The following is a 20,445-nucleotide window of genomic DNA, read 5'->3' as shown; positions in this document are numbered from 1 at the left end:
AGGAGAAGCAAATCATCTCCACTCTCTCCTTTTTAACCAAAAGCTATGTTCACTGCCTCTCTCTACCAGATGATATTTTTGGTTTAGGGATTATTAAACTATCTAGCTTTCTTTGGTACTAGTGTATTCTGCTAGGAAAGTTTGCCTATAAACTCGTCTAGTCCTGCATTCCCCTGCATTGCTCAAATATGGCCTCCTGCACATTCCTGATTTCCCTTCATTCTGCTGCATAGTTCAAGGTCTGTATATACTTTCCCTAAATCTCTGTTCAGATACTTGATAAAACCTACTTATCTGCCCTTGTATCGCTGTTGCATTTTCTCTGGTAATGTTCCTGTAAAGTGCCTTGGAATATTTCATTGTGTTAAAGATGTGACACAAATGAAAGTTGTAGAATGAGTTTCATTTGCTTATTTCATGCATTAACTATTTTTTTTTCAGTTTTAAAATACATTTTAATTCAATATATTCCACTTTGAAAAACAAAGCTGCTTAGAAGAGAGCTACATCTTGTCTTAATTATGGCCCATATATTGATTCAAAATAAAATTGATCACACAAACTAAAACCTCCTCATCAAAAAAGGACAAGTTCAACCAAAGCAGCCTCTGCATCCAGTGTGTGCATTCAGTAATCCTTCCCACTTCAAGCTTGCTCTTGGGGGACCCTGCAGATGCAGTTTGTTCCAAAGTTGGTGTCTCGGGTCTGGATGTAACGGAGACGGCACAGGTTCTCATAGCCCTGTTTCTTCCACTTAGCAATGAGATTCTTGTCAGCGTATTCTTCCCTTATGCAATAATCATACAACTCTCTGCTAATTACCTTTCCCTTATAGAAGAGTTCAAATATGTAACATGTTCGCTGGTGGTGGTGTCTGAAGATGGGCCACAGTAATTCTACTTTCCTCTTCCCTTCATGAGGTTCAGTCTCAGCCTCTCGCATTTTCTGGTCCAGTTCATCCAGGGTGGGTTCAATCAACTGCCAGCCATTAGGAGGTATGTTAGAGCCCTAATTCTCATTGGTTTACATTGGGTCACCTTGTACAAGTATTAATTGGTGGAAGGAACAATACAAGTTTTAAATATAGCCAATCACTTTAGGGACCCATAACATAGTTGCAGCTCTGAAGATGAGTCAGTGTTGCCAGGCTTGTGAAAGTAGTGATCAGTGTTTTCTTTAAGCTGTACAAGTCTGTGGCCACACAGCAATCTGTAATATACACTACTCAGTGCAATGAATAGGCCATGCACAATAAAAAAAAATTAGGAGAACATTTGTTGATGGCTATTAGCTTCCCAACAATTTTATTGTGGAACTGTGGTAAAATCATACTGAGTCATACTCGCTTTAAGCATTGGAGTTCCAGTAAGCAGGAAATTGTTGTTTAGTCCATAGCACAGCTTTATTGCTAGCTGAATGTGCTCATAATAATTTGTGAAGATTTGGGAGGAAAAATGATTGGGAAATTTAAATCAATATGATCAACATTTTTAAAGATTATTCATTCACGGGACGTGAGCATTGCTGACCTAGCCAATCGACAATGGTTTTATGGTCATCATTAGACTTTTTAATTGCAGACCTGCTTATAATTAAACTCTGTATTACTGCATATTTGGATTTTTTTCAAAGTAAGCCTTTTTTTTAAAAAGTAGGGCTGGCAGCTTTATTCATAAATGTAAATATAAGCTAAATGGTCGACCCACGATGATCTAGGCTGTTTTTGTTTGTATTCTGATGCTGGCAGCTCAGTTACTGAGTTCTGTGCAGCAACCTGAAAAGTAAAGCAACAGTTTTGTTGAGGCAGACAGCTGCAGGCATCTTTTACTCTATCTTCCTCAGCGCTTAGTTCAACAATGCAATAGAAGCCCCAATTCAGGTTCTGTGTGGTACCTCCAGCGATGAGATACTGATTGTTTATGGAATACCTGGGCAATCCTGGGGAGGCAGGGGTCGTGATTTCACTGTTCAGTTACAGGCAATGTGTGTAAAACGTGAAGATTAAGTTTGCATAAGTAAGCCTGGCACCTTTTTTTAGGTGTAAACCTATGAGAGCAGGGCACTTAAGTCACACTTTGGTCGCTTAGTGTTTTTGGATCCTGAAACTACAGTGCTTGGGAATGTATCTAGGTGCCTGGATCCTTATTAGATGGTTAATTCATTAATACCTCAATCTAGGTCAAATGCATAGAGGTTCATTAAAAGTTTGCCTTGGGTATTAAATTTATGAGCTGCTACATGGAATTTCAAATCTCTAATTCCCCTCTTTCTCATTACAGGTTGCCAGGTGAGGTCTACAATGGGATCAATGGTATGTCGAGTGAAAGTGGTCCAGGGAAGAGACTAAGAAAATTACCAGCGATGGGGGATGGCCTAGAAAGCACACAAATGTCTTCAACACAGTCACAAGCCCAGCCCCAACAAACAAGCAATGTTATCGGCAATCCACCCCCTCCTGAAACGTCCAACCCTAACCGATCTAAAAGATTGACGAATCAGCTGCAGTTTCTGTCAAAAGTGCTCCTGAAGACGATATGGAAACATCAGTTTGCTTGGCCTTTCCAGCAGCCTGTGGATGCTGTGAAACTAAACCTGCCTGTAAGTTGCCTGCTTTTCTTTTGAATGAGCCGTTAATATTTATTTTTTACCAATGATTGATTGTTCACAAAAAAAATCTGTGATAAAGGAATTTATCAAAATTTAAATTGATATGTGTTTATTGCACCCTTTCCCTCTTCTCTCCATCATCCTTGCATGTTCTCTGCTCCCAGGCTTCTCCCTCTTGCAAACTGAGCACAAACCACTTTAAACTATCTTGCCATTGATTCCCCGTCCACTCCACACTCCTCCAAGCCATACCTCCTGTCCTGCAAGGAAATTACTGAGTGCCTGCTCAGTGCCTTTCCACAATGGCTGTGAAGAACATGTACTTACATCACAATTTTCTGATGTTGCTACTGTTGTCAGAAGGAGGCAAGTAGAGGCCAGGTGCTTCACTTTACAAGGCGTGTTTCCTAGGTGACTTATGCATTTTGTTGCAATTAGTTCACAATTGACACCTGTAGAAGCTTCCCCTGTTATTCTGAGCTTACTTGGAGAGGATGAAAGTGTAATCTAAGGAGCTTGATTTTTTTTTAAGAAATAGACCCTGATGAATTATCTTGTGGAGATGGTCATTTTCTGGTCAGCGATGTGCTGAGTTATGGCTGCACTCTGGTACCTCACCCAACTAGCCATTTTCTGAGTGTGCTTTTATATCTATAGCTAGAGCACACCTATATGGGAACGTGGGACTTGGGGAGGGGGTTACCTTTTCCTGTCCTCATGTGAAATCCACATTCTACAGCAGTCACTGAATTGTCAGCAAATATTGGCAGCCCCTGCATTATTAACACCCATTAACCAGAGATTTCTGCAGCTACTTGTAATGGTCCCACAGCTAATTGGAATTAAACCTACTATAAGAAATGTCAGTCTGACTCAGCAGTAACACTCGCTTCTGAAGCAGAAGACAAGGGTTAAAGTTTCTCCGTGACTTAGCCTAACTCTGGTGTAGTATTGAGGGAATGTTGCGTTGCTGGCGATGCTGTCTTTAGTTGAAATAGTTAAACATAAAAGATTGCATAGTACTGTTCAAAGAACAGAGTTTTCCCAGTGCCCTTTGATCAATGCCACCCAAATGTTGACTGGTCACTTATTTCATCATTATTTGTGGGACTTAACAGATTGATTGCCGTGTTTGCCTACTGCATAATAGTGACTGCACTTCAAAAGTAACTTAATAGCTTGAAGATATGAAGAGTGCTACATGAAGGCAAAAATCTTCGTAGTTTTTTTATAGCTCATCTAACAGTACAAACATTAACCCATTTTGGAACTATTAGATGCATTCCTAAAGTCTCTCAACTAGCTGTTGAGATAGGCTGTGCTTCTGGGTAGGGTGGCATATGCTGCATCACATTGATGGAGTTCAAGTTGAGCTCATGATTCACCACATGGTAAGCTCATGAGCTCAATTGTGGTAGCTGCAAGCAGCAATGAAATGCAGAGCAAGTGAGTCTGTCTCAGATGAATTATTTTGTGCTTTATCTGGTTGCTTGTGCAAGCCACATAGGGGAGAAGCTTGGAACTGTTTGCTTGCAGGTTTTTAAGGGGTGGGCGCAGAAAAGGAATTTGCAAGAATATAATTTTAGAAATAAGGATTCCAGCTGCTGAGAACATATACCTTTTCAAATGCAGAAGATGGTGTTGAAATCTCGTAGTAAATGTTGTGTGCACTCTAGGCACAAATGCGAATTATTGTTCGGGCTGTTGACAGATTTGAACACAACCTGGATATGTAAGTTTTGGCAATACTATTGAGTGGTTGATTCTTCATGCCCTGCTAGCATCACCTACATTCTTAAGAACAAAATAAATGCAAATTAAAAGTGACATGATTTCTTAATTTGTTATTGTGGAATGCAAAATGGTAAATGCTTATGGACCAGAGATTTATTTAGCTGTTAAGTTTGGAGGTGTTTGCTCCACAAGAAAACCACTGATGTAAAACAGTTGGAAGAAAAACAGAAAATGCTGGAAAAACTCAGCACCTCTGGCAGCATCTGTGGAGAGAGATACAGAGTTGACGTTTTGAATCCGTATGACCCTTCTTCAGAGTTGTACTAAAAACAGTTACCATTGTCAAATATACAATTAAAATATTTGTGCCTTCATGTACTACCTGTAGATTTCACATTTTGTTCTAGTGAAATTGATTTAGTGAAGTGCATTGGTTGCCCTCAAATACCCACCTTTTTTTAAAAAAAGAGAAAAATACCTGCTTAAAAACTGCCTTGAACCAAACTTTTGGCCTCCAGATGTACCCTCTTGGCTCTGCCATTACCTGTCCGATTGCACTCCTGGGAAGTGACTTGGAATGTTTAAGTTAGTTCTACAAAGACCTTATTTTCTATACTTTTCAAACCTGCTTATATTTATCTCTGGCTTATTCTTCATATGTGGCTGTTGGTCTTTCAACTTAATTTTGTTCCAATGGCTACCTCCAGCCACAGAGTTGTCACAAGCCTAACATGCTGCTTGCCTCCTGTGCCTATTGTTTGCACAACTCTTCCAAGCTAGTTGTAAACATATCTTGTTTAGTCACACAATTTTTCAGCCTCCTTTTTTTCAGTTCCTAGGTATTTTTCATTAGAGCTGTTGCAGCCTTGCTGTTTGGGATATGTTGCACTAATCATGTGTGTGTTTAAAGCCGCTGCAATACTGAGCACGATTGGGAGCTCGCAGTTTGATAATGCCAGCAATTGTAGTAACAAACAACCGGATGAAATGGGACAGTACGACATAGCATCCAGTTAAAAAAATGGTTGAGCTTGCAAGGTCATTGGTTTAGCGGCTAAAGCAGAGATTCTCTCTCCAGTGACCATGTCCTAAGAGGGTATTGGCGACCATGGACTCTGGTCTGTGGTTATGTTTGGCAAGATACTGCAGTGTTTTGCCGTTGCCTTCAGGTTCTGGCTAACCAGGAGACACTCCTGCTCTTACTGCTTGCCATCAGGCATACTGGAAGGATTTACACGCTGATAATCAACCTGTTTAGCCACATGATGAATGCATCTTCTGTGGCTATCCAAGTTCTGGAGGGGGACTCGGAGGCAGGGTGCTACCCACTAAACCAGAAATTAGACATGAGGAATAGAAACTGTGCACCTGGCTGAAGGAGGCAGCAGATGAAGAATTGGGAGTGGAAACAGCAGCAAAACAGTGGCCTGAGGGATACACTGACCAGTGGACTGGGCAAACCTGTGCTGCAGCGAATAGGAAAACGGGATTGAAGGTGCTCATATTGCCTATTAAGAGGAGCAAGTGTGACTTTAGATACTCGTGTTGCCAAATACTACATAGTGTGACTAAGAAGATAATCTTTTCGAGCTGCCCACATTTGGGCTGGTTTATATTCTGCAACAAATTCTCGTGTTTCTGCTTTTCTTGTGTAGGTATGTCACCTTAACACCACAAGATCTTATTGCTGAGCCACCTTGAAATTATTTACAAGCTAATCTTGCACTGGTCAGACTAACTTTTCTATATTCTAGTAATACTGTTTTTGAAAAGCGACTTCTTAAATCAGTTAAAAGCCTATTTTGTTAGTGCAGCACCATGCAGATTAGAAGTGTCTAGCTTCTTTGAATTTTTAGTCAATACTTTGGTAAATAATACTTCAGTAATTCATTTGGTGTTGCAAAACTTATGAATTTTAGAAAGTGTTATGACTGTCTAAATAAGTGACACATTTGCAATGTTACTATAAAACTATTGTGCAGCAGATAAACAAATAATGCATTCGTGAAGTTAAGCAGTGTAACAATGTCTGAATTTACAAGTTTTTGACTAGATTTTGATGCACTGCCAAAATGTATTACCGTATTGTATTTTCCTTCCGATTTGATTTTCTTTCCGATTTGATTTTCTACACGATACAGCTAGATGACTTGTTGATTAAGTGCAATATTACATTTTGAGCATTGTCTGAAATCTGAGTGAGACAAGCAGGGCAGATGAGAGAGTCTAACCAGTGAGTACAGCAGCTGACTGGTTTTATATCAGAGGGTACACTGTGACAAATTTTAGTGAGACCATCAAATATGAAACCTTTGCGCACTCATGTTCAACGTTCCTGTCTTGAAGGTGCAGATCCAGGAACGTGTCCTGATGCAACTTTCAGTTTTGCACTGTGTAGCTTGCTTTCCTACTGAATAGCGTACCTACTGATTTGGCTATGGGTGAAATATTTTTTTGTCCTTGGAATGTGAGTAAGGTTGGCAAGGCTGTATGCCCATTGCTAGTTGTCTTAAGCAGGCAATTGGCTATCCCCTTGAACCACTGCAGTGTTTGAGGTGATGGTACTTCCACAGTGGTGTTTGGTAAGAATTCTTGAATGTTGATTCAAGCACGTTGGAGGAATGATTATGTCCTAGTCTAGATATATGACTTTGTGACCACATTCATACTCTGTCCTTAGTTTGCAGGAAAGTGGGGTACTTTTGAAGTAACCTTGGTGAATTGCTGCAGTGCATCATAAATTGTACTTACAGCTGCATTATACACAACTGATGGAGAGGGCTGAGGGCAGAGGTTCAAGTAAGCTGCTTTGTACTGCATGTTTGAGCTGTAACCATCCTTTTGAATGGTGAGTGCTCCTTCATGCTTCTGACATGATGATGGAGAGGTTTTACAGGTCAGGAGGTAAGTGACTTATCCTACCCATGCTTTGCTGTTACGGTCATGGTGCTGATATGGCCAGTCCAGTTAAACATCTGGTGAGTGGTGAAGCCCCAGAGATATTCATGATAGGAGACTTGGCACTGGTTATACAGTACAAAGTTTAGGAAGGTTTTAGCTGGACTTGCTCTTGTTTGAAATGCTATTTTTAGTATTTAATGTCTCATCGATGTCAGTTGGCACTTAAGTCCAAAGCTTTGATATTGAGGTCTTTCTGTAGGCTGGCACGTGATTATATGTGACTGTTAACCTCATCCTGACCAATTTAAGTGACTGTTAAATTGGTCAGGATGAGGTTCATTCGGTTATTTCCTTATAAAGGTTCGATCAGTACTGGTCATAAGCCCAGTTATCAGGTAAATGTGAATGTAGCTGAATGCTGCTATATGCCCCTTTCCTGGAATGATGATGAATGGGTGATCATTGGACAATGGTTGGTCCAAGGATACTACCTTGAAAGAGTCTTACAATGATGTTCTGGGACTGGAGTGATTGGCTTGTGGTGATTTCATCCAGCATTTCTTTTTGGGTGTGATACTCCATTGACGTGGGTTTTGGACAGTTCCTTGCTGCCATATTCAGTTGAATGCTGCTCACTTCGTTCTGGTATTCAGACCTTGAGCCTAATTCTGGATCAGGGTTGTGATGAGACCTGGAATTGAGTGGTTCTGGTGGAACCCGAATTGAAGGATTTTATTGATTCTCTGAAGGTGGGCGTTGCTGGCACCTCATTTGTTGCTCATCCTGAATTGACTGTCAGTGATCAGGTGCTCCTTGATGGCAGTGTTGCCTTGTGTCATCACCGAAGATTGATAGAAGACTGATCAGGTAAGCATTGGTTGGATTGCATTTGTTTTAAATACATACCTGGACAGTTTAACTTCAGCAGGTGGGTTCTAGTATTGTATCCAACAACAATTTGCTGCTATATATCCCTTAGCATAGATCTGTAAATCTTAAGACAATTGGCAAAAGTATAATCAAGAAAGAATTGACATAGAACCAAAGGAGGAGATATTAGAATGTGTGACTGCAAGCTTTGTGGCAAGTTTCAAGAAGGAAAGGGAGGTGAATATGTGGATGTTTAGGGTGGGAATTGAACGTTTTGGGCCTCGGCAGCCAAATAATGGCTGCCAATAATGGGAAGAAGAGATTTTGGGATTCAGAGGAATACAGTTTTTGGCAGTGGGTGGTATGGAGCTAGTGAAGCCATATTGGAACAGCTTAGCTAGAGCAATGGCTAGCTTTGTAGCATAACTGTGGTATTATTAGTGACTGTAACCCGTGCTGCATTCTGTGCAGCCGGCTGCCTATTATGTCACTTGGTGAACAGAATTGACCAGACATAGCTTGTAGGTCTGTGGGGCTGGCCATGAGTATAGGGCTTTAGTAGCATATGATTCTGCTGGACCACAGTGCCTTAGATGCCCAGATTTATACTACTAGTCTTTAGTCTGTCCTGATTTTCATGGTGATAATCAAGAAAGAATTGACATGGAACCAAAGGAAGAGATATTAGAATGTGTGACTGCAAGCTTTGTGGCAAGTTTCATTGGCTGCCCTCAGTGTGAAGACTGTACTTGGCCTTCACAAAGGGCATCTACCTATACTGTTTGCTGTACACGACAATATTTGTAACTGGTAGACTTTGATGATGAAGTCCAATAAGTTATTTCCTCATGTATGTTTACTCAACACTGGTCACAAATCCAGTCTGGCAGCTATATTCTGAGAGATCTGGACATTGGTAGCATGACTAAACCTCACCTGGATATTGAAGTCCCCGTGCAGTGTATTTTGTGCCATTGCTCCTCTTGAAGCTGCCTCTTAATGATTTGACAGTTGAAAAGGAATGGTAGGTGATACAGGATGTTTCCTTGATTTTATTTGACTTAAAGCCCTAAGGCTTCATGGGGTCCAGTGTCAACATTCAAAAATTGTTGGGGCCACCCCCATCTAATTGTGCCACTGTTCTCCACCTCAGCTGGAAAAATTGTGAGAGTGGATAATGATTGATAGATGTGATTGAGTACAGGTTGTTGCTTGATTAACCTGTGGGACCGTCCTTTAACTTGGGTATCAATCCTTGTATGTCAGTGAGAAGACTTGCATGACTCAGACTGGACTGAGATTTCCCAACTTGATTTGATACAATGTCTGGGTTGATCCTGACCAATTCACGCTATTCCACTTCAGAGGGCGTTAGGAGTCAACCACATAATGTGGGACTGGAATGACATGTAGACAGTTCAGGTGTATCTGCACCCTTCCCTCAAACACATTAATGAACTGTTTTTTTATGACAATTTGGAAGTTTTCTGATTCTAAACCACATTCAGATTTATTAAATTAATTCACAAACCAAGGGCAACATTTTATTGCTTATCCCTTTCTAAACCACTTCAGAAGGCGGTCAAAAGCCAACCACATTACTGTGGGTTTAGAGCCACACAAGGTAGACTAAATAAGTATGGCAGATTTCCTTCCCCAAAGGATGTTAGTAAACCAGGTAGGTTTTTGACAAACCAGGAATCACATGGTCACTATTACTGATACTAGCTTTTTATTCCAGGTTTATCTGTTAATTGAATATAAATTCCCCAGTTGCCGTATTGGGATTTGAACTCGTGTGACGAGAGCATTAGTCCAGGCCTTTATTATTGGAGATAATTTGTCCCGAGATTTAGTCCAGTAACATTAACACTATGCTATCATTTTCTTGTGTTATCAGAATTATTAAATGTGTATTAAGATGCTAATTGAGTCCTGGTCTGAATTACAGAAAAGGTAGGCTTTGTTTATGTACCCTGCACACAAGTTTTGATCAAGTCTTTGCATCAGCAAAGCCTTTTTGTCTGGTACTCCAGACTCTGATCTGTGTGTTACAGCATTTTTTGTTTGTTATGGTAGAATAGAAAGCTGAAGAAATCATGAGCAACATATATGGTGCTCTGGTCAGACTACTACTTGTCTTGATGACCAGAATGTGACTTCCTCTGACTCATATTCTACTGTATCAGAAAATGCTGGAACCGTACAGTAGATCAGCCAGCACCTGTGGAGTGAACAGATAAGTTAACATTTTGGTTGCTGGTCCTTCAGACAATGTTCTATTGGTTTTGCGACATAGTTCGATGTTGGCTTTGTTTGTTGCCCTGCATTGGTTGAACCTCTGAAGTATCAAGTCTAAGACACTTTCCTTGTTGCTATTTTAACAACATTTAGGTAAATTAAAGGTTTATTTTACTAGTAGACTTGAACATCTACCTTGTGGTCTTGACAGCTCCAGAGTAATTTTTCTGTTGCATGGACTTCGGTGTACTTATAAAAGCTGACTATTTAAATTTGTAATATCACTGAAGTGTAATCTTTTTCACATACAAGAATGTCTTCCACAACAATGCAAGAATTAAACGTGCCTGTATGCATAGTGAAGAATAATATGGTGGATTTTTTTCTTAATTTTTCACCATTAACCTTTTAAACCGGCCATACTATAAGTTGAATAGAACTATTACAGTTTATTCCCTGCAAATGTTTTTAATATTGCATTACTTCCCAACTAACCAAATCTAGAGCCAAATAAAGAAGTAAGTTTGAGCCTTGGGCAATTGCTGGGCCTGATTTAATGAGGAAAACAGTTCCCTATTTTTCAAGATTTTGTGCCAACTTCCTGGTGTTTGAACATGACTAATTAACACTATTTAACCTTGTGGAGCAAAGAATTTGAAAACTTTTTAAGAACTTGCAGTTCCACTTTTAAAAATTATTTTCATGGGTTTTGGGCGTCGCTGACTGGCAAGGCCAGCATTTGTTGCTCATGCTTAATTGTCCTTGAACTGAGTGGCTTGCTAGACCATTTCAGAGAGCATATATTAAGGGTCAGCCACATTGCTGTGGACCTGGTGTCACATGTAAGCCAGAGCAGGTAAGGATGGTTCTATCTCCTGTGACTATCAAAATCATTTTTTACTCAAACAAGCTTTGGGGTCAGAATGTGCAGAGGGGTGTAGGCTTAACATATTTATGTTGGACTGGGTGCAATGCCTGTAGAATTCTGTATTGACTTACAAGCATGATAGCTTACTTACTCTCCATGAATGTTTTCCACAAAATAGCGCTATTTCCCTTGGGGTGACTTGAAACTATTCTTCAAAATGAGGGAGGCCGAGGGTGAAATGATGCTGGGATTATGTTAATAAAGGTGGCCCCTCAGATGCACACTTGGAAACCTTATCCAAATTGACTATAGCTTTTGGACAGACATTTTTCTTAGTCATTTATTTGACAATTTTATCTCCAACCTTCAAAAAGAGTGTTAATAAACACTGCATAGGCTTTCATTAAACTTCTGGTTGGGTCTGTGTTTAATGAATAAAACAATATATACATAATATATATGTACGCAGTACTTAACTAACTACAATACTACTTATTGTCATAACTTCGTTTGGTTTTGTAAACATTTAACATTGAAATTCCCTATGACAATCCAGAGTATGGAAATCCTGCACGCAGTTGGCTTTAACAATGTGTTTTCTCACACTGGCTATGGAGTGAGTTTCTGCATTGACTGCATCAGCCAATGTAGACAGTCTATACAATTTGAAAAAAAAATGACTATCTGTAACAGTGGCATAGCAAACTGGTTATCCAATGTGGGGCGCGAGAATTACCTTTCCATTGCAGGTTGTAACTTTAACTTCACAAGCCAGTACTAATGCAATTAATCTTTTTCAGGATTACTATAAAATCATCAAGCATCCTATGGACATGGGAACAATTAAAAAGCGCTTAGAAAACAATTACTACTTGAACGCCCAAGAATGTATTCAGGACTTCAATACCATGTTTACCAACTGTTACATTTATAATAAGGTAAGATCTTGTCATATATATTGAGGTAAATAAAATGGAGAGCAGCATTTTAAAAAATCGATTGTAAGCAAAAGGCTGAGAAATTTAAATTCCACAATGTTCCTTTTCCCGCCCTTTTCTGAATTTAGTTTATTTTTGAAGTATGATTCTGTTGGCTCAGACAGTGATCTAGTACTCACCCAAGCCACTCATCTTCATGTGTAAGCTTAGATAGATGGAAAACCCCTAAGGTTAAATGTTCCATACTGTGGAATTGTGTCAGACAAAAATGCTCCAGGATGAGTGCACTTTGTGTGCTTTCCAGTATTGTGCCAAAAACAAAATATCCAGATTCTGGAAATCTGAAATCAGACAGGAAATGCTGTTTGCTGATCAGGCAGCATACGTGGAGAGACAAACAGTGCTAATGTTTTATGTATGCAACTCTTTTCTGCCCACAGATGCTGCCTGACCTGAGTGTTTCCAGTATTTTCAGTGTTTGCTCCAGTATTGTTTGTGAAGCCCATATGACTAACCTAAATTATGACATTTGCACAAGATCTGTCCTGCATTCCTAGCATAGCAAAGCAAAATAATAGCGAAAGAAGAATTTGGATAGTTATGTTCCCCATTTCATTTACAATAATAATTTTTTCTTTATGCTAAACCAGACCAATGATTAAAGTTGTCATTTTGTGTTTTTAAACTGCAGAAGAACTGTCAGCCCATACATGTGTTGAATGAAAAATCCAGCATTTTAGATCAAAAGTATATCTATTAAATAGAGGAGTAATGTATAAAAAGAAAATGTTGCCCTTTATTTAAAATAGTTGAGTCTCTTGACTGTTCAAAATTAGGATCTTTTGCCAGTTGAGCTGAGATGACCAATACTTGGGACTGGAGAGCTGGTGATCAGTTGAATGTGCTTGTAGAAGAGGCTGACCATTTCTTGGAGCATCCTGGATGCCCATGACCAGCTTTGTTGGCATCATGTTTTGTACACGTGTAAACTATAGTCTAAATGCTTGGTATTTTTCAGGGTGTTGCATCAGGGTCAAGTGTGTCCTTTATCTTGTGCAAATGAATGTGACAATATTTTTGGTTTTTTAAAAAGATAAAATACTTCCTATCTGCCAGTTAATTTTGGAACAAGTGGACCTTAGACCTCACTGACCCTAGGCACATGCAGAAGTTTAGCATTAGTTTTCTTGGTATTACCTTGAAGTAAGATTTGGCAGGAATAAATGTCGGTGAAGTTGGATATATTGAGCAGATTTGGATCAATTGTAATTGCAGATATGTGTTGCATTGTGATAGCTGCCTATGGGAAGGGTATTGTAACTAGGTGCATCATGAGAGCATGTGGTTGGACCACTAAGAATTGAACCTGAATAAGGAAGGCAGTACAAACTCAGCTGCTAAGGTTGACCATGCTGCTGGTTGGGACCTAATATTTGAAGAGAAATCTCAAATGTGTGGTTTGGAGACTTGTCTGAAAATGAAAACAGTTCTGTCTAATGATCTTTAAATTCCACTCTTCTGAAGAGCCATGGAAGTGGCTTTGTGTCTATATTCTCTGGAAGGGACAGAATGGAATTAATTTGGAAAAGCTGCCAAGAATGCAGCTGCAGCAGGAATCACTTGCGGTTTGTTTAAACACTGCAGAATGAGTGAGCTTTTAAACACTTGCAGGTGTTCTTGCTGCTGACTAGTGAGATTATAAGCAATGTTGCTTCGGAGAGTTGTTTGCTAAAGGTAGTGTGCCTTGCAGTTCTCGCAAAAACCTCTGCCATCTGCCTCTGATGTGCTTCTGCAGGAGACTCCAGGGCGAAGATTGATGAACAGCGTAAACTCAACATGCCTATGAAATTATTTTTAAAGCTCATTCATAGTTTGAGAAGGATTTTATTTCTTAAGGTGTTGAATGTTTTTGCATATCAGACAAACCCTTTGTATTGCAACAGTCTGGTCCTCTTAATTGAAGGTTACTAATCTCATCATTCAAATTTAAGACTATGCTCTGACTCTGACACTTTAAGTTATCCAATCGTTTGAATTGAGCAAGATAAGTAAAGTTAATGCAAAAAAGTACCTGTAGTCTGTATATACATTATAAGCAGTTGTCACAACAGTTCCATTAGCATGTTTATCACTTGACTAAATTTTGTTTTGTTATCAAATTATTTTGGCCAGAATTAACTTGGCAACTAGCAAAACTGTGGAAGTTCAAATGTCTCATTCTTAATACAGTATAGACCAGAACTATATGTTAGTTTATACACATTACTAATAATGAAGGCAAATGTACTTGAATACTCTGGTTTTCAGGCACTCAACTGTTCCCTGAATTGTACAGTAAAGGCACTCTCTGGGATTAGTAAACCTTAAGTTCTGACCATCTGTTTGGGAGAAACAGATTTCTGCCAAAAGGGCTGCACCCATTAGGACTGTTGCTGTTTAAGATATACATCAATGTTCTGGACTTGGGTTTAGGGGACTTAATTTAAAAGTTTGCAGATGACACATAGTTTGGAAATGTAATAAGCAATGAAGGGGATCGTAGCAGACTTCAGAAGGACATAGAGTTGAAATGGACTGACATGACATATGAAATCAGATGCAGAAAAGTATGAAGTGATACATTTTGGAAGGAACAAATAGATGTAATATAAATTTGAACTGTTTTAAGGGGGTGCAAAACAGTGATCCTGGCTGGAGTGGGGGGGTGGAATCACATACATCTTTAAAGGTGGCAAGACAAGTTGAAGAGACTGTTAAAATAACATATGAAATCTGTGGCCGTATAAATTGAGGCATTGAATCCAAGGCAAGGAAGTGTGGTAAGCTGTTAGCGCGCGCGCGCACATCCTGCTTGAGCATTTTGTCCATTTCTGGGTACCATGAAAGGATAACTGCGCCTTGGGGTGGCCAAGATGAGATTTGCTGGACTGTTACCAGGAATAAGGGACTTCATATGTGTGGAGAGTCTAAAGAAACATGAGTTGCTCTCTGTAGAACAGCAAAAGCTAAGGAGTGAAATTAATACATAGCTTTGAAATGATAAGTTTTGAAAGGTTAGATGGCGAGCAACTGTTTCTACTAGCAGGAGGGTTGGTAAGCAGAGGATGCATGCAAGGTAACTAGCAAAAAGCCATGGGGGGAAGTTAGGATAATTTTATTTTATGCAAGGTATGACCTGGAATGCACTGTCGGAAAATGTGGAGGGTGCAGATTTGCTAGTAATTTCCAAAAAGGAGTTGGATACATAACTGGAAAGGAGAGAGATGCAGGCCCAAGGGGAAGGAGCAGGTGGACTGGGACTAATTGGACACAGTGAGCTGTATGGCAAACTCCTTTGCTGTGATTTGACAATTAGAGAACATATTAGCATGCATAGAAGATTGGCTGACTGGCGGAAAGCAGAAAGTATGCATAAATGGGTCTTTTTCTGATTTGCAGGATGTGACGAGTGGAGTCCCACGGGTCTGTACTGGGGCTTCAACATTTTACGATTTACATCAATGACTTAAGGGGAGTGAAGACATGGTAGCTAAATTTGCAGATGACACAAATAGGTAGGAAAGTATGTTGTGAAGAGGACATGAGATTGCAGATGGATATAGATAGGTTGAGTGAGTGAGCAGAGATTTTGGCAAATGGTGTATAATGTGGGGAAAATGTGAAGTTGTTCACTTTGGCAGGAAGAACAAAGAAGCAGAGTATTACTTAAATGGAGAATGGCTGCATAATTCTGAGGTGCATAGGGATCTAGGTGTTTTAGTACGAGTCACAAAAAGTTCATATGTTGGTACAGCAAGTAATTAGGAAGGCTATCCTTCATTATGAGAGGGATTGAACATAAAAGTAAGGATGTTATGCTTCAGTTATACAGGGCATTGGTGAGACAGCACCTCGAATACTGTGTACAGTTTTGGTTTCCTTAAGGAAGGATGTAAAATGTATTGGAGGCAGTTCAAAGAAGGTTTACTAGATTGATACCTGGAATGAGTGGGTTGTTTTATGAGGAAAGGTTGGGCAGACTTGGCTTGTTTCCACTGGAGTTTGGAAGAGTGAGGGGTGATTTGAGTGAAGTATACAAGATTCTGAATGTCCTTGACCAGGTGGACATCGAAAGGATGTTTCCTCTTGTGGGTGAGTCCAGAACTAGGGGGCACTGTTTTAAAATTAGGGGTTGCCCTTTTCACACGGGTGAGGAATCTTTTCTGTGGGCTGAGAGACTTTGGATCACTCTGCCTCAGAAGGTGGTGGAGGTGGGATCATTGAATATTTTTAAGGCAGAGGTAGATAGATTCATGTTAGGCAAGCGAATCAAAGATTATCGGGGTTGGATGGGAATGTGGAAATAGAAACACAAGATGATCAGTCATGATCTTAATGAATGGCGGAGCAGGATTGAGGGGCCGAATGGTCTACTCCTGTTGCTATTTCTTATGTTATGTAATTTATTTTTGTTTAATGAAATGAAGCAAAGAAAGAACTGCAGCCAGAGCAACTTAGTGAATGGCCTGTGTTTCAGTTGAAGTGTTTGAAATGGCGTATAAGAAAGAAACACTATTAATGTGCCTCTTCAATTCAAATGTGAACAGAAAATATTGATAACAGCTTTTACTGTGCTGAAGCTCATGTAAATAGTAAATATCTGTTGTATTTTAAGTACATTTTTGCCACAATCATTCGCTTCTCCTTTCTCAGCTTTAAAACACCACTTTTTGGTCCCCATGCTAAAACATCTTTTCTGTCTAAATAAACGGAGAGAAATGATCATGCTGCCAAACCACTGGTGTGTTAAGGGCTGAAGAGTTTTAGGAGTTGAGCTTAATTCACAATCATCTCTCTTTGCCCTTCCACACTCGGGTGTCAGTTCCTTCTGACTACAGTTTCATGAGTGTGGAGTATCATCCAGTGCCTTGACTGGGTGACTGTTCTTTGGAGTCTAGCTGGTGGGTTATTAACAGGCTCTTTTACCAGAGGAAGTCTCGATCATGTCCACACGATGTCCACACTCAATTAACTTCAAACACAGGCTGCTGGATAGTGATAAATTGGATGTTTTTTTTGTCTCTTCAATGTTTTACTTTATCCTGAAGGCCATTAATAGCACCCTTGCTGTTCTCCTTACTGAGGCTAGTGAGGCTAATAAACTTGGCATGGAGCATTGACTCAATTCTGGGCCTTCCCAATTTCTGTGGCTCAGTGCCACCAGATAGTGAATTTAATAACTCGGCCTTCACTTTTTTTAAAGCTCATCTATATGCTGAAATTTACAGCTATGGTGACTAACCCCTGTTAAACTTTTAGGCACACTGGCAACCAAGGCCTAGTTTCATTAAGAGCTCATGTTCAAAGTCCTTAGTTAGCTTCATTTCCATTTAGCAAAGGTAACATTTAAATTGGCTGCAACATTTCCTCTACAGTTTCCATTCAGTGGCAAAATCTATCACTGTTTTTGCTTTATTGTTAAATCATAGTTACTGGATAATATGTATTTTCTTTATTTTCTTTAATAGCAAGGGGATGACATAGTCTTAATGGCAGAAGCTTTGGAAAAGATTTTTCTTCAGAAAATTTCAGAGATGCCGCAAGAAGAGATTGAAATACCCATACAGCCTACCAAAGGATCACGGGGTAGAGGCAGAAAAGAAGCAGGTACGTATTTTGTCCTTTGTGTGTTTTAGATTAGGAGCTGAGATATTCGAGCTTGCAATCAATCTCATGTCTGCTCCAGCAAAGAGGTGCATTTGACCCCGACTTGAAGCACGTTAGCTGATGTCCATTTTGAATATGTTGCACCATTTTAGGTTCTCTGAGATTACTGAAGCACTGTTAAATTTGAAGATAGCATTACAGTTTGGACACAGAGTTATGAATGAATAAATTTAATCTTCCTTTTAATCTCCTAAGACGCTGTTAACTATTGAACCACCTATAGTTAGTTCCTTGTTTCAATTCTTTCCTTAGTCATTTTCTAGTTTCCCTGGATTGCGCATCATTTGCTCCAAATTCTCTTCCAGTGCAGCTCTGAAATGGCTGTCAGGTAAACTCAAGTTGAGCTTTTCTCTGAGGCACCTGGTCTGTTTAATGCAATGCAGATGAGACCTAGATTTCAGTGATTGTGCACACATTCCACTATTATTTTTGATGTTGGCTATGTTTTAGCTTTGTGATAATGTCACTAAGTGTCTTTTTTTAAGCTGATGGAATAACATTGAAAAATCCTTTTTAAATTAGCTTATGTAAAGCATGCCACTTGGTTATGTTGCTGTGGCATGAGCTTTCTGAAGTTTAGTGGTTGATAACCGTTCTGGTGTTTGATGTTTAAAAATTGTATGTATATATTTAACGTAGGGCATTTTCAAAAATTGTGCTAGCTTGATGTATGTAGTTAAGAACCCTTAAAGCATACCTGTAAAACCAGAAGAAAAGACTGGGATGGTGATCATTAGCTCCTGAGTCCCTGTCAAAAACTACTGTAAATATTCTTTGAAAGTATCTTCTCAGCATGTAGTTCCATTGGTGGTGAAAGCAAATCTCTCTCAACCACAGAATCGCAGGATTGTTACAGCACAGAAAGAAGCCATTTGGCCCATCGCGTCTGTACCAGCTCTGTGAGCATTTCACCTAGTGCAATTCTCCTGCCTTCTCCCTGGAACCGTGCAGATTTTCTTTTCAAATAATCATCTAATTCCCTCTTGAATGTCTCGACTGAACCTGCCTCCGCCACACTCTGTGCATTCCAGACCCTAATCACTCGCTGTATGAAAAAGCTTTTGTATCACTTTTGTCAATTCCTTTCAATCTGTGCCCCCTCGTTCTCGATCCTTTCACAAGTGGGAACAGTTTCCCCAAGTCTGCTCTATCCAAGCCCCTTGTGTTTTTTAATACTTATACCAAATCCCCTCTCAGCCGCCTTTTCTCCAAGGCAAAGAGTCCTAACTTCTCCAATCTAACTTCATAACTGAAGTTTCTCATCCTGGAATCATTCACATAAACCTCTTTTGCACTCTCTCCAATGCCTTCACACCCTCCCTAAAATACGGCGCCCAAAACTGTGTGCAGTACTCCAGTTGAGGTCTTACTAGTGTATTATACAAGTTCAACATAATTTCCTTGTTCTTGCACTGTATGCCACTAATAATAATGCCTAGGATACTGTATGCTTTATTAACTACTCTCTCAACCTTTATTGACTTAGCAAATATTCACCCAGGTCCTTCTACTCCTGCGTCCCTTTAGAGTGGTACCCTTTATTTCATACCGTCTCTCCATGTTCTTCCTATCAAAATGTACCTTAAATTTCACCGCATTGAACTTCATTTGCCACCTATCCGTCCATTCCACCAACTTGCCTACGTCCGTTTGAAGTTCTACACTGTCCTCCACATAGTTTACAATGCTTCCAAGTTTTATAATGTCTGCAAATTTTGAAATTGCTCCCTGTACACCAAGGTCTAGATCATTCATATATATCAGAAAAAGCAAGGGTTGCAATACTGACCCCTGGAGAACTTTGCTACAAACCTTTCCTCCAGCCCAAAAAACATCATTGACCATTATTGTTTCCTGTCACTCACCCAATTTTGTATCCATGTTGCTACTTTCCTTTTTATTCCATGAGCTATAACTTTACTCAAGCCTGTTGTGTGGCCCATGTACACCACATCAACTGTATTGTCCTCTTCAACCCTCCCTGCCTCTTTGAAAAACTCACAAGTTGGCTAAACACGATTTTCCCTTAAATCCATGTTGGCTTTACATAATTAACCCACATTTGTCCATGAGACTATTATTTCTGTCGTGAATTGTAGTTTCTAGAAGTTGCCCCAACACTGAAGTTAAACTGACTGGCTTGTAGTTGCTAGGCTTATCCTTACATCTTTTTTTTGAACAAGGGTGTAATGTTTACAACTCTCCAGTTCTCTGGCACCACCCCAAGTCTAAGGAAGACTGAAAAATTGTGGTCAACACTCCCCTCCATATCCTTGGATGCATCTCATCCGGTCCCAGTGCCATGTCAACTTGGACAGACAGACTATCCAACACCACTTTATCATTTTTAAACCCTTCCAGTGACTGAATTTCCTCCCCTTTCACCATGGCCTGATAGCATCTTCCTGGGAAAAGACAGATGCAAAGTATTCATTTAATACCTCAGCCATGTCCCCTGTCTCCATGTGTAAATCCCCTTTTTGGTTCCCTAATTAGCCCTTCTCCTTTCACCACCTTTTTACTATTTATGTGCCTATGGAAGACTGAGATTCCCTTTTATGTTAGCTACCAGTCTCTCTC

General features: G+C 39.8%; 1 protein-coding gene and 1 pseudogene across 4 annotated transcripts in view; one reads left to right on the top strand and one right to left on the bottom strand.

Annotated features, from left to right (window-relative positions):
- The window catches only part of LOC144668825 (bromodomain-containing protein 4-like), a 169,618-nt gene that overhangs the window by 63,477 nt on the left and 85,696 nt on the right, over nt 1-20,445 (top strand). For 3 of the 4 annotated variants that reach the window (XM_078531218.1, XM_078531217.1, XM_078531219.1), the window contains exons 2-4: nt 2,280-2,598; nt 12,022-12,159; nt 17,667-17,805. In XM_078531218.1, the coding sequence (XP_078387344.1) occupies nt 2,280-2,598; nt 12,022-12,159; nt 17,667-17,805 (596 nt within the window). Of the gene's footprint in view, nt 1-2,279; nt 2,599-12,021; nt 12,160-17,666; nt 17,806-20,445 lie in introns of those variants that run through there. The other variant, XM_078531220.1, reaches the window with a different exon arrangement.
- LOC144668734 (protein BUD31 homolog pseudogene) lies at nt 593-1,113 on the bottom strand (annotated as a pseudogene).

Source organism: Cetorhinus maximus, chromosome 28, assembly GCF_964194155.1.
Source record: "Cetorhinus maximus chromosome 28, sCetMax3.hap1.1, whole genome shotgun sequence".
Taxonomy (NCBI): Eukaryota; Metazoa; Chordata; class Chondrichthyes; order Lamniformes; family Cetorhinidae; genus Cetorhinus; species Cetorhinus maximus.
The sequence above is the reverse complement of the archived record's forward strand: the minus strand, read 5'-3'. Positions and strand labels throughout refer to the sequence as shown.